This window comes from Xenopus tropicalis, chromosome 5 (genome assembly GCF_000004195.4).
Source record: "Xenopus tropicalis strain Nigerian chromosome 5, UCB_Xtro_10.0, whole genome shotgun sequence".
NCBI classification, from domain to species: Eukaryota; Metazoa; Chordata; class Amphibia; order Anura; family Pipidae; genus Xenopus; species Xenopus tropicalis.
This window is the reverse complement of record NC_030681.2, coordinates 95,500,207-95,515,947: the sequence shown is the minus strand read 5'-3', so window position 1 is coordinate 95,515,947 and position 15,741 is coordinate 95,500,207. Positions and strand designations below refer to the sequence as shown.

At 37.6% G+C, this 15,741-nt stretch overlaps 1 protein-coding gene across 26 annotated transcripts in view; it reads right to left on the bottom strand.

Annotated features, from left to right (window-relative positions):
* dst (dystonin) overlaps nt 1–15,741 on the bottom strand; it is a 281,394-nt gene that overhangs the window by 152,160 nt on the left and 113,493 nt on the right. For all 26 annotated transcript variants that reach the window (XM_031903049.1, XM_031903050.1, XM_031903043.1 and 23 more), the window contains one exon: nt 5,922–6,088. In XM_031903049.1, the coding sequence (XP_031758909.1) occupies nt 5,922–6,088 (167 nt within the window). The remainder of the gene's footprint in view (nt 1–5,921; nt 6,089–15,741) is intronic.

Sequence of the window (15,741 nt, the reverse complement as noted above, 5' to 3'; positions counted from 1 at the left end):
CCATCTCCATCTGGCTCATTCCTTGTTGTTGTTCTTTTCTAATGCTATTGTTTAACTAGTTGTTTTCACTGTTCATGAAGCTGTTGGTATTGGAGGTGGACAGTAAAGTAATACATAACCCCACTATTCCAAACATTTGTCAATTAGTTGCACCACTGTTTACCACCACCAGTCACATTAACTATACATTTACATAGTATTACTGGATGCTTACAGTGTATTTCTCAAAAAAGACAAGAAAAAACTTTTATTGCCAATAGATTAGTCACAATAGTGCAAGCTAGTACACTGTATCTATTCTGAAGAATATATGTTTAAGATAGCACAGGCCTACCCAATTGATATCTGGCCTAAAATTGGGCAGATCTCAATTGTGCAGGTTTAATTTTGTCAGTGATGCGGTGCTTGATCCGACTGCGCCTATACCTGCCATTGTAATTCAAACATTTAGCCCCAGACCAAAACAATTTAATAAGCCCGATATTGCCTACCTCAGGTGGTCATATTGGGAGACGATCAGCTCGTTTGGTGACCTCACAGATATTACTGTATATGGCACCTTACGTTTTTACCTTTCCTTCTCCTTTAAAATTAGGATATTGTGTAGCCAGAGGGGCAGTCATTCAAGCCAAATAAGGCAAAAATGCACATGTTTACACAACAGACAACAGGTAAACTCCATAGAATACAATGGTTTTATTCTTGACCTGGCAATACACGGCCCTATAAAAGCTTTCACTCCATAACCAGTCAGAAGGTTATAGGCCTATGTATGAGGGCCACCAACCAGCCTGCCAGTTTGATATCTGGCTGAAAATCATGCAGATATCAATATGGCAGGTTTGAAAATCCTATCTGGTAAGGAACATATTAGTAGCCAAAGACTGGGAATCTTGCCAGTATATTAATTGCTAACATGGCAGATCAGCACCAAGATTATGACAGGGGCATGCCTCTCCCTGCAGAAAAAATAGAGACTGGGATCATGGGAGGGTTGCCAAATACTTATACTGGCTTTCCTTGTCCTTTAAACAATGTGCCCTAGTCCTAGGAACAACTTGTAGATGTTTGTTTTCCCTCAATAAGTATAGCAACTCTTTAACATGAAATCATGAGATTTCCGTAATAAATGATTTATGTAACCTCATCTACTACAGTATCTTACTTTAAATAACTAACATAATCCCAGCTGCCACTGTATAAGGTACATCCACATCTAGTATTAGTATTAGAAATTTAAGCTTTTTGATTTATTCTAATACCAAATTGTCAACTAAAGCCATATTTTGTCTAGTGTGAATCACCAAACATGACTACAAGAAAATTGCCTAGTTAGCTCTTTCAAAATATGAAAATATTACTAACATAGCCATGTGACTTTATACAGTATTGGTACATGGGACAGACAATTGTTTTTTATACCTGTAGGACCTGTGATTGTTCATTTTCTAAGTAGAAAGTAAATGCTTTCATTCAAATATGAGCTTGTAGCAAAGTAAACGAATCACGGCAACAAGAGAATACAAACAAGTACCAAATTTGGTAAGAAGATGAAAATATGCTTAGAATGTATCTGAAGGATGAAAACCATCAATCTTAAGTGTCCACAAACATCTAGTTAAATGCTTTCAACAAAATTCTATCAACCAATTTTTCGTGAAAGGTAATAAATTCATTGATGGAACTCATTAGCTATCAGCAGCTCAGCTACAATGTTTCAGTACTACTTTTTCATTTTAAAGGAATCCCGTCATCACTTGATGGTCTTCTGTAACAGAGATTGTAGTCATTTAGATTTTATTGGGATTAAGTCCTGCAAGTCAGGAAAAAGGCAACAATATGAATGGGTTTGCTTTTTTATTGACCTTACATAATGTTAGCTGAAAGCAATTTAATGTACAGGTATGGGATCCCTTATCCAGAATGCGCAGGACCTGGGGTTTTCTGGATAAGGGGTCTTTTTGTAATTCAGATCTCCTTCTTTAAGTCTGCTAAAAAAAAATTTGAAACAGTAATTAAACCCAATAGGATTGTTTTGGCTCCAATAAGGATTAAGAATATCTTAGTTGGGATCAAGTACAAGGTATGTTTTATTATTACAGAGAAAAAGGAAACCATTTTTAAAAATGTGAATTATTTAATTAAAATTGAGTCTATGGGAGATGATCGTTCTGTAATTCGGAACTTTTTGGATAATGGGTTTCCGGATAAGAGGTCCAATACCTGTACTGACAATACTCTCTTTAGAGTTGGTAGTAGTTTCCAGCAATGTATTACAATAAATTATGGTAAAGGAGAGGTTGGAAAGAAAGTGTCCATAAAGGGCATGTTACAGCTTGATAACAGAGAAAATTATCTTCCAAACCTTCCAGGCCTTCATCAGCTAATGGAAATTGCTGGGATTTAGGTTGTTGCTTTTATTAACCGATAACTGATTGGAGGATCAAAGGTCCTTTTTGGCTTTGCACCTGTTCAAAATCTATCACTGAACTGTAGTTAGCCATACAAAGACCAGAAGGCTGTAAATCTTTATTAGATGAACTCAGATGCATCAATTGATGAGCAATAGGGTCAAAACTTGCCAGATTACCCAAAGCTATTGGTGCATATAAGGCTATGTTAAATGTATTCTTTGACAGTACACTTGGTCAAATCCATTAGGCTGCTTTGTCATGCATTTCATTAATAATAAATGTAGCTTAAATCAAGTGCTAACTCTGACGCAGTAATCAAAACTTTTGATAAATGAATAAAAAACTGTTACTGGAGAAACAATGTGGGGCTCATTTATCAACACTGGGCAAGGGACAGTAATCTATAGCAACCTATCAATGAATTGCAACAACCAGTGGCAGATACAAAAATGAATTTGAATATGTTATTGGTTGCAATGGGTTCCTGCACTAATGGACCTGGGCTGCCCATAGGCCCATATGCACAGCAGTTGACACAGCCACACTGTACAGTTCAGCAAGTCACTTAAAGCCTCCTGTAGACAAGTACTGGGGGGGGGGTGTAAAGAAACATCTCCTTTCAATGTAGCTAAGTTCTAAGCTACATTTTGCAATGTACTAACAAAGGGGAGTGTACAAAACTTGCAAATGGGAATGGGTGCAAATTAAGGCTTATAAGGGAGATCATTTGGTGTGCAACAGTGAGTTGTGCATAATTTCGGCTCAGAATTACAACAAGATAATTATTACAACCGTCTTTTAAAATATCATTCACTTTTTTTTTAAACACAAAAAAGTTGGTAATAATCTCTCACAAAGGCAGTGATGGCAGACCTGTAAGGTTGAAGTCTTTCTTTAGAGATAGAGTGACTGGTATGAAATCAAGTCATTTTAATCCAGGGAATCATGGGCCTACATCACAGAATAAAATGTATAAAATGGACAGACGCAGGTTGAAGCTTACCAACTTAAGTCCCATACTGTTTAGGGTTCATTTACAATGGAAAGCCAAAGGTGGCATGTGTGCAAGGCAGATGCTAGGCACAAAGGAGCTCTGTTATTACTGCCTGCCAAAGGACCGTTTCATAGTTGCACTGTGGCACAAAGGGTAGAATGTTGTTCACATCTGCCAATCAATTTGGGCAGAAAATTGTGCTCCTCAGCACTTGAACCTAATTTTAAATAACTTTTATTTAGTTCAGCTCAAGTATGATAGTATATAGTTTGTCACAAATGTATTCATTCTTAATTATGAATTGTTTCATGTATTCATTCTTAATTATGAATTGTTTCTTGTGGTCTGTTGTCATTTGTTGGGGAACAGAAAATGGGAAGGGGTTAGGGAAAGGGAAGGGTCCATGTGTCTTTAAAATAATCAATGTGCCACTTTTAGAATAATGAAAACATATTTCTTTAAAAGATAAAAGTGAATTTTACACATTTTACAACAGGCACATATAAAAGAGACATAAATCACTTTCTTGTTACAGAAAGAGGGTAAGGCAAAGAGTCTTAAGCTCCCTTTAGGTCCTGTAAATTTTTTCTTCATATTTGAATTCCCCTTCTTTCAGCCAGAAGGAATGTAAGTCATGCAGAGACCTGAGCCATTGGAACAAGTTGAAACATTGCAAGATATGAAGGTAGCCAGCTAAGCGTGTGCTGTGTCAGGAGCTTCCAGAAGTACTTATTTCATGCATTATATTAAAATGACATTGAAAATCAAATAAACTCGATTTTTTTTTTGTATATGGTTGATAGCACACAAAAAAGTCACGATAACACATTGCCATGGGGCAGATTACAGAAAATAAATTACACAATTCCAAGCAAATGGTTTATATGGTTATTAGTTTTCTAAATATTTATAACTCAGTGTAAGCCTACTTTCAAACGATTAAACAGCAATTTAAAATATTATAAAGCAATTTCAAATTCTAGCACTTGGCTGACAATGCCAGTACATGCACTAAGTACATGTGTAATGCAAATTATCATAGATAAAAAGCGTTGTGATGTATAAAGCTGGAGACACATGGTCTAACTTTTAGTAAATACTTAAAATTGCTACACAGTTGTATGATCCAGATACTTCCCTGTCATTAAGTGCATTACTAATTATGTTATTTTGCTTGGCTTGGTATTAAAGGGCCACTGAATGTTTGTATTGCACTTACATATGTTTAATACAGGGGAATAGCTAAGCTAATATGATTGTATTGTATCTCTTTCCAGGCTATGGGTGGGTATTTCTGAGAGGGGTATCTCTTTGTATTACTATTTATTTCCTCTACCAGCAATTTACTGTGGTCAGTTTCACAATGCTTTAAATTAATATTCCTAAGGCCACTGAGCCTCGCCTCCCCCCATCCTTTCTGGATTTCATCAAAAGGTTTAGCAAACCACAGGGAGACTAAAGAAGCTTAAGAAAAAACAGTTATAAAACTGTTCCTATTATAATTTGTACACCTTGTTTACATAGTTCTGCAGTGCTATATTTGCTTCAGTCCCCACTGAAGTTAACATTCCAACGTCCCTATTACATCCACACACAATGTGATCTAATTAATCAGGAGCCAATTAACCTGCCTTTATATTTTGTAGTGTGGAAGGAAACCAGAAAATGTGGTGGGAGCCAACACAAGCAGAGGGAGAACATCAAATAGTGCCCTCTCTGTAACTGAGCAATGATGAAACTCTATGTGGCATTTGTAAAACATTTATAAAAGTTCTGCAAAAGTCTGTAGCTATATGGCATAAGCAATGCATCAACATATTAAAAAAACAGAAGTCATCAAACTATTGTTGGATAGATAACCAACCTATCTGCAGGGTCCAAACTAAGGTTGGTTAGTCTGCTGGGGGGGGGGGGGGCTTATTTTAAATAGCAGCAAGCTCCACAAACTTCCATTCCAACATAAAAATGATGAAACAGAAGCACAGCCAGCTAGTAGGAGAAACAAGCACTCCCTCTCCATGACTTCCAGTCAGTATGGGAGTTCTAGGAAAAAATGCTTTAGCAGTACCGGACAGTGTGCCCCTGTATGAAGATATCATAAAGCACACAGCTGTTTAAAATACAATTTTTCCACCTGTCGTAAGGCTAGAATACATACCGGTACATACAGTTCCTGATGACAAGTAGCCGAATAACTCATTTTTTATTACCTCTGCAAATAGAACTGCTTCTTATTTTTACTGTGCAACTGTTCTCCATTATATAGAACAATTCTGTAGGATAAAAAGGTCTACTAACTCATAGCAACCAATTAGCAGGAAGCATATACTAGTCAGTTGATTTATTGTTGAGTTATTCGATTTGGACAAATGTTGCACCTTTTATTGACTCTGTAGGATTTCTCTGAATGGGCCAGGTTGCCAATTATTCTAAGGTAATTAGAATGAATGCCACAAACTTTGCACCAGTTCAAATATGACCAGTAAATGTAAGAATTTCTTTCCACAGCTTACCTGTATTTATGAATGATGGCATTAAATAGTCTTCCATCTCGCCAGCAGGTGGTAAAGTTTTCACAACGTATTCCACCATAGCCTTCTGATGTCTGTTGCGACCAAAGAAGCAGTTTCTCTTTGGCAGACATATCTTCTGACTCTCCAGTAACATGGATGTCAGATATCTGAAAATTGAAAAGGAAGCAAATATAACTATAAGACTCATGTCTGTAAGTTTTCAAAACTACCAAAATCTGTATGATGTTTTATAGGTTTTGAAATAGTATGGCTTGGTCTCAGCAGGAGATTAGATTCAGTAAATTGGGATGAGTATGCTGGTAGTAGCCCCAACAATGGTATCAGAGGTAGGCTATGTTAAAGAATCAATGTTACATTTTTGCACATATATTTAACATAAATGAATGGCCACAGGCCAGCAATGGGCAGAGGTACCACAGTGTGGCTCCTAAGGAATGTCATACAAGTTCTTCTGACATTACAAGTTCGTCTGTATACACTTAGGGCCTGATTTCTCAGGAAATGAATGATAATTTGTACAACTTTGGCTTATAAATACTGGAGTTGGTTTTTAACCACACTTTTTCTAGTTTTTATGCTTTTATGGTTGCCTACATGATAATATGCATCAAATATAACAACCATTATTTAGCTATCATACATGGTAATTTTGTTCGTTATTGTGTATATTTTATTGTGTAATGATTATTTGATTTATTTCCTGTTTTTTATAAAGCACCAACACATTTCCGAAGCGCTTTACAGAGATTATTCATCATTCACATCAGTCCCTGCACAAAAATAGCTTACAATCTAAGGTATCTTTTTGACATGTGGGAGGAAACTGGAGTACCCAGAGGAAACCCACGCAGACACAGGGAGAATATACAAACTCCTTGAACACGGTGCCCTGGCAGCTATTGAACTCAGAGCCTCAGCACTGCAAGGCAGGAGTGCTTCTCACTGAGCCACTGTGCTCATCATTTTATAAATTATATTACATTTAAAACATCCCATATTGTAATTTATGAGACTATTAGAATTCAGAGGAACATTATAACCATAAAAGTCACCATAAATCTGAGGTAACTTCTTAAGGGTATATTATTCTATGTTTTCTATGGTCAGTAACATTAGCAATGGTGACAGGCAGAAATATGGATGCACTGTCAGAAGTTCAGATACATAATCTCCTTTTGTTGCTTCTATGATAGAATATCCATTGTGCAGTGAGCCACTGGTCTTGCAATGGAGGTAATTTATAAATTTTGAGCAGCGCAGAATTATTCGTACAGTGAACATATTTGCCCTTCCTGTGTTTATATTTATAAAGCTGAACAAGACTAGTGCAAACCTAATTGTAATCTGATTTGCAAATTTCTGTGCGCAATTTACATTTCACTGCGATTCGCAAAAAAAAAAAAAAAAAGATGTGCACAGCACTGCAAAATTTAAGTGTTAAGGGAAAAACATGCACAAAAACTTTAGTGACCCCCAGTGTGTCTACAACATAAGCACCAACAGGTAAAGAATTTTAGCGGGTCAGGGTTCCCGTCAGGGTCCCAGACTGCATGTGCAATCAGTATGCAGCTAGTAAGATAATCGTGTTGCCAGAGCAACAGTCATAGCATATTTTGCCATCACTCTAAACAGCTGAGTTGGAATGAGAAGTGACCATATAATTCTATGGGAAAGAAGGAACACTACTACCCATGATAGAACAGTAATGAATGGGTAATGCATGACAATGGCAGTGTCAATCTGACGGGCCCCTCCCAACAACACCAACCCCTCCCCTAAAACAAAACAAACCACATGTGATATCTTGGGTGAAATTATTAAACATGTAAATAACAACAATCACATGTATATATCATTTAGCTATTAACTCTTGTAACATCTGATAGCCACTGAAGGCTGCACACAATTGTCCCCAAGAGCGGGGAGCCCGCCAGCTGTCCTTCCTAGGCACTGGCTTTCCTCCATAATTCATGCTGGTCCCCTTCCATCACTTTAGCCCCAGAAGTAACCCCTGTTATGCCCTACACTTGATACCACTATCACCGCCCCCCTACAGGGGAGCCCCTCCCACTGCGATGCCGCAAAATATTTTTATGTGCAGCTGAAAGTTACATATTTGACAAAGAGCTAGGATCACACTGTGGCTTAGATATTTAAAAAATGCTAGCATACGTTGCCGCACTTTACGACAGTAGGAAATGATAGATCACTAAATAGAGAATGAGGTTCCTGTCATTATTAATCTCATTAGCACTAAAAAGTGGGTACCAAAAAGGAAAACATAACCCATGTGATAGAGTTTGTCAAAAAAACACCCATAAAACATAAAGTTGCTTCGCAAAGTCCCTTGGGACCTCTGGGACAGGAAAATATTCTAGCCTAAACTTATACTGATGCCAAACTCTGTGCAGACAAATGTGCCCCTGCTCACTTGACCCCCAGAATGCTATGTTATGTGCAACACAGATCACTGTACCTCTGCACAGTGCACTATAAATAGGGGCCATAAACAACAGCGCAAAGTATAATTACAGAGTCTGTGTGTTTTAACATTTACAAAGGTCACAGCAATGAAGGCAACAGTTAAACCCAATTAAACCAAACTGAGAAACTACAATAGGTTTTAACTATCAAGTCCCGCTTGTAATTAACAACTATAAAGCTAACTTTTTATCAATTTTACCACATAGCTTTTGGCATTTAGAATATTTTGCTTTACAAGAACATACTTACAATTTGTTTCTACTGTTTACAGCTAAAAAATACATTTGTTGGTTCAAGAATATTATTTTAAATAGTAGAGTGAATTATTTGCTATGTAAACAGTGTAATTTAAAAATAAAAAGTATACCATAAAATTCATGACAGTATCCCTTTAATACAAAGCATTTCATTTCACTTCACTTCACTTGAGAGCCTCAATAGTGCAATAAAACATAAGCCATATATAACATGATGGTGCATGCCTGAAAATGAGACTGAAGCTCTTTTACACATTACCTTAATCCTTTGGGGAAGAGTGCTGTAAAATATCCCATTTCCGTCACTATGAGGTGAAGTAGAAATAAAACAAGGCCTCTCCTTTTCCCCAACAGTATATGCTCTGACATAGTGCACATTTCCTTCACTAAAAACATTATCTAAACTTTTTACATCACTTTTGAATAAATATTTAGCAGAACTATGTTCCTTGGCATTCCGTTGCCCTATTGTGTGTTCTATAGAACCTAGGCTTGATGCTTTTCTAGTATAGCAGACATCAGTATAATGAAGGAATGTCACTTTATTTGGAATGTTTGGGAAAGAATGTCTTCCATCACTTGCTAAGCAGCGAAAGTTGCCGGTTCTAAGCCTGTTTTCATTTTGCACTTCAGCTTCCGCGTCCCCCACACTGCAGGGATCCTGGTGAAAGGGATCAGGACAATCATAATCAGCAGTTTGGATGCTTAAACCATTTTTAGAAGACTGTGGTTTATCATCAGAAACAGCAGTGTCCCCAGAAAGGCATATATCTCCAGCTGAATTCCTTTCTGCAATACTTTGTGCAGATATTACCTCACTGCATTCGCTCTCCTTCTTCCTGTTTGATTTTTTCCTTGTGAAAATTCTTCTGCTTGGAGACTTCTTTACATGACTCAAAGGAGCCTTGCCAGGATCAACTTTATATTCCTCCTTCTGAGATCGAACACATCCACAGACATTTCCCATTTGTGTATAAAAAAAAGGGCTTACATCTCTTTTTAAAGTGAGAAAAAAACAAAATGCTTCAGAGAAATCTCCAACAAAGCTCCAGCATTAAGCAAGCATCTTGCTTTCCTCCAGAGATCACTCCCAGGCTCTGCAGTAAGCAGCCATTTTGGAACGTGAGAAATGCACACGTAATACATTCAGTGGAACTGTGCCCAGTAAAGGCCTGTGTCTGATTAGTAGTTGACTTATTTCTGGACACCAATCCTCTTAGGCAAACACATAATTGCCTCTGTGCTGAAGTATGAAGTAAGGCTGATTAGCTTACAAAGTCAGGACACGGAGCCGGCATGTGACTGAAAACTGTCAGGCTCATTTTTACCTCACTTCATTCAGCTCTCCCTAAGCACAGTGAAATCAGATTAACCTTTGGAGCCATAAACCTGTATCGCTTAGTAAATGCAACCAGAAAAGACAAAGAGAAAATGTAAAGAGAAACAGATTTTGTAACAAGGTCTTCCCTTATAAAGAAGCATACTGTTTATGTTTAAAAACAGCTAATAATTCTTGGTCTGCCACAAAACCCCAGCCATGTGAAAATGCTTAATTATATATACATTCATTCAAACACAATTTACATATTCTGTCAAACCGTTAACTCCTCCAATATATACAGCATATACTATTTATAGGTGTAACAAAAATTCCCCCCAAAAATCAGTGCCTCTCAATGGGAAAAATACCCTACTTTTAGACATTTTGAAACACTTTTAAACACATCCAGGCGAGCATATGTAAAAAGGTGTGAAAAAGCTCAGCCAAAATGAGTTAAAAAAAAAATAAGTCAAAAGAGTTTATTGCTCCACACTCATATCTACGCATTTCAATCCACCATTTCGTGTCAGTATCACTTTAAGGAAAGTTCCCACAACAGTGGCCAAGGTACAGATGTAATCCAAATCAGTGTTACAATAAACTTATGGTTTATCTTCTAGTCTGTTATCATTATCGTCAACAGAGAGCAACAGATGGCAATATCCTATTTAAAGCTCTGTCATTTAAAGGCCAGACAGTAAATTAATGAAATGAACTGCATGCAGCATGCATACTGTACCTTTACATTTAACATTTCAGTTTTTCAATTTTTTTTATACATAATACCAAAGGCACCTACAGAAAACAGTTTTAAATTAATCTTTGGTTTTATTAGCCAATAAAAAAAATTGCATTTCCCTGCAGTGCTTAACATGCATTTATTAACCAACATTTGGTCAAGGTCCACCTTTAGATCATAAAAGAGATACAGACTTATTTGCAGCAACTTATGTATTCACCTTCACTCACACCTTCCTCAAGATGAGGGTGGGGGAAGGAGGCAGATTGTCAGCCTTTTTTGGGGGGGGGCAAAGCTCCTAGGCCTGGCTCTATCTCCAGGTGGTGTTGCTGCCACCCCAGTACAACTGCATTGACGTATACCTGGTGAAACAGTCCTACAACAATAAGCCATACTTTTTCTAACATAACTCTCCAAGCAACACAGAAAGTACTTTAACAATAAAAAAAAGTTGGATTAAAGGATAATGAAGGGTATTTTCTAGGCTCTTGCTAATGTAATAAGTACAATAGCATCTGTCATAAAGTAAATTACAGTGCTTGACAGTTTCAAAGTATTTTCTCTATCCCGGGGGGAGAAAACATAAACTCGCTGCTGTTGGCGCTTTATGAATGCTTCTGCTTGTATATGGTAATCTAAGAATCTATTAAAGAATGGAGTGTGTTTGAAATTAAATGGCTAAAACGAATGGGTATTTAACCAGAGGATATGCAAGACTGAGCTCATTATTAATCACAAATGTCTTCATTATCAACTATAGGGTTGTCTATTTGTTGTGTTCTCATGATTCCATTAATTATAAAAGGAAGGGCTATCCAAATTATTGCCTTTCAGCTCTTGTTAACCCACTACTCCCATCACCCAGCTGCCTGTTATTAGGTCAAATATTGAAATTTCATATCAATACTGCCAGTAAGTCACATGGTGTTATACAGAGAACTATGTTCTGATGATAATTCCCTTTTCAACTAAAACAATGGGAGACCTGCCTACAAGGCCAAATAAAAGGTCACCATGGAAATGAACATAATAGCATAAGTTTATAATTCAGCTTTCTTTAATCAGTAATGCTTAAACCTTTTCCCCCAGTATGCCAACGTTGTTCCAACTTTTCAGCTACAATGCTTAACAGCATCCCAATAATTGCTATGCTTGAGGGCAGATTTTGAAATGGTTTGTATTCCACTCATTGCCAATCCCCAGGGCTGTTGAGAATGAGGGATATTGTTTAAGTTTTTTTTTTTATTTAAAAATTGGCACCTTTGGGCTGACCTTTTAAGCTGCCACACGAGGGAAAGGTCCGCAGCCCTACCTATCCCTAAGCCAGAATCTCCATTAAATGGGGCCTGTTGTTTTATATAATGAAAAAAATAATCTAAGCAACTTTCCCAACATATGTTCATTTAAGATTTTCAGTGGTTTAAAAGTTATTGGTAAATGTAATTGTAGCTGAAAGCAGTATCTGTCTGCATTGTTGGATTGGTACCTTGGACCCACCAGAGAACCTGATCTGAAGGGCCCACCAATTATTAAGCCAACAGGGGACATGGCAATTCAAGAGATTTTTTTAGCAACCAAGATACTCAAGATGTCTATATATTTTCTAACAACATTGTACCTGCCTACATTTCTACTAAAAATAAATGAATAATAAAACATAAAATAACAGACTACTGCCATAAAATTAATTCCTTGCTTATTTCTTAATGTCTGAATACATGGCCAAAAAATGCTGCATTTCTGAAAGGAATGTAATACTTGGCTAGAAGACAGCCCTAAAATTCTTGACCACAAATCTAATCGCAATAAACATCTTAGTGTTCCTCCAGTGCTAACAAGTAAAAGCCCTGCAGTGTGCCTTGGAGCCCATGCAGAAGTGAATATTTTCATGAAGACAGGTGCAGTGTTAGTGAAATGTTAGAGCAAGCTGTGAGTGAATTTCAGGGTGCTCAGCACATTAAAACATGCTGAAAAAGTTCCTGAACTTGACAAAGTTATTTAGAAAATCTCGGTTATAAAGACAAATACTGAAAATCAGCAGTGAGGCACAACATGGCAAAATGAAAATTATTTTTATGCAATATTGCTTTCATTAATTTATTTGTGAATTTATTTGTAAAATCTTGTCAATAAAATCTTAAGACACATTACACAACCCATTTGGAAAAATTTTGCCCTCAGTGCCCATTCAGATATTACTTGTGTTTGGGGCATACCTCACTCTGGATTGTACTTAAGTAAGGGAACAGGTAATGGGCCTATGTGCCCATCCATCATCAATACAGCACTACCAAACCCAGGCAATAATGTATTCATACAGAAAACACAAATTCTTGTTCTCCATTCTCCACCGCAAGCACCAGAACCCACAGACCCTTTGGCCCTAAGAAATATTCTATTTTATTTTGGAGGTATTTTTGCATAAGCATATATAAATCTGATTCCAGATACCCTAATGTCTTCTTGCTGTACATTGCTTGCACTTTGAACACAGCCTTAACATGCCCCTTTGATCTGCCACAGATCTGTGTATAAAAACTCATAACAACACTTTCTACTAGGCACTTGAGTAAATGGAAAAAAACAAGATTACAATGTCTTAATTTTTTAAGTGTAGGACATTATGAAAGAGCAAATGATGCCAAGTGAAGCATGTAGCTTCAAGCTTGACCAAACCCTCATCACAATCTGATCTCATCACAAATGAATGCGGCAGTTATTGTCTAGAATTTACATTATACTCATTTTCTACCTAAAGGGTGAACCCAGTACTCAAATGCCAAAGTTCCCCAAATTTCCCTGCTTGACATTTCAAACATGTTTATAGTACTATTTAATAGAACATGGATGAGATTGTATTTAAGCTCTAAATTCACATTTTGATAAATATGCCCCTAATGTAAGATTTTGAACCTTTGTAATTTTCAATGAGAAGTCAATTTTGTTTCCAATATAATTAAACAACCCATATATAACAAGCTGAACATGATGGAATGAATGCCTCTTGTGCATTAGTTGTTAGTTGTTAATACTGCCAAGCTGTGCCCTAACATTAACCAGTGCCACAACACATAAATCACTGGCGCTATATATTCATCCATTCATACATGTCCCCCATGTAATTTGACAAGGAGACAATGGTTTGTCTCTCCAGAAACCACTAGTTACAACAACAAAATTTCCCAATGTTCTTTAAAATGTATGCTAGCTGCCCAAAATGTACCTGCTTATTGTCAATGCTTAGCTGAACTGCTATGCCATGCTAAGATTGTTAACATTACTCACAGATATTCTACACCTTTATTACCTTTTTTATTACCTTTTTTCCCTTTTCTTGTTTTTCCTTTAATGTTCCATCCTTTTGAATATAGAGAATTTATATGTACCTAATGTAATACATTCTGTTATTTCTTTATGCCAGTCCTTTCATTTCAATTAATTTATCTCCCCTTCTCCCCCTGCCAGCTAACAGTGCTTATAGTATAAGGCAGGATGATGAATTCATGAGGTCAGTGTGAGTTGTAGATGGTCACCTGCAGCAACATATAGTGGCTTGCAAAAGTATTCGGCCCCCTTGAACTTTTCTACATTTTGTCACATTACAGCCACAAACATGAATCAATTTTATTGGAATTCCACGTGAAAGACCAATACAAAGTGGTGTACACGTGAGAAGTGGAACGAAAATCATACATGATTCCAAACATTTTTTACAAATAAATAACTGCAAAGTGGGGTGTGCGTAATTATTCAGCCCCCAGAGTCAATACTTTGTAGAACCACCTTTTGCAGCAATTACAGCTGCCAGTCTTTTAGGGTATGTCTCTACCAGCTTTGCACATCTAGAGACTGAAATCCTTGCCCATTCTTCTTTGCAAAACAGCTCCAGCTCAGTCAGATTAGATGGACAGCGTTTGTGAACAGCAGTTTTCAGATCTTGCCACAGATTCTCGATTGGATTTAGATCTGGACTTCGACTGGGCCATTCTAACACATGGATATGTTTTGTTTTAAACCATTCCATTGTTGCCCTTGCTTTATGTTTAGGGTCGTTGTCCTGCTGGAAGGTGAACCTCCGCCCCAGTCTCAAGTCTTTTGCAGACTCCAAGAGGTTTTCTTCCAAGATTGCCCTGTATTTGGCTCCATCCATCTTCCCATCAACTCTGAGCAGCTTCCCTGTCCCTGCTGAAGAGAAGCACCCCCAGAGCATGATGCTGCCACCACCATATTTGACAGTGGGGATGGTGTGTTCAGAGTGATGTGCAGTGTTAGTTTTCCGCCACACATAGCGTTTTGCATTTTGGCCAAAAAGTTCCATTTTGGGTTTCATCTGACCAGAGCTCCTTCTTCCACATGTGTGCTGTGTCCCCCACATGGCTTGTGGCAAACTGCAAATGGGACTTCTTATGGTTTTCTGTTAACAATGGCTTTCTTCTTGCCACTCTTCCATAAAGGCCAACTTTGTGCAGTGCACGACTAATAGTTGTCCTATGGACAGATTCCCCCACCTGAGCTGTAGATCTCTGCAGCTCCTCCAGAGTCACCATGGGCTTCTTGGCTGCATTTCTGATCAGTGCTCTCCTTGTTCGGCCTGTGAGTTTAGGTGGACGGCTTTGTCTTGGTAGGTTTACAGTTGTGCCATACTCCTTCCATTTCTTAATGATCGCTTGAACATTGCTCCGTGGGATGTTCAAGGCTTTGAAAACCTTTTTGTAGCCTAAGCCTGCTTTAAATTTCTCAATAACTTTATCCCTGACCTGTCTGGTGTGTTCTTTGGACTTTGTGGTGTGTTGCTCCCAATATTCTCTTAGACAACCTCTGAGGCCGTCACAGAGCAGCTGTATTTGTACTGACATTAGATTACACACAGGTGCACTCTATTTAGTCATTAGCACTCATCAGGCAATGTCTATGGGCAACTGACTGCACTCAGACCAAAGGGGGCCGAATAATTACGCACACCCCACTTTGCAGTTATTTATTTGTAAAAAATGTTTG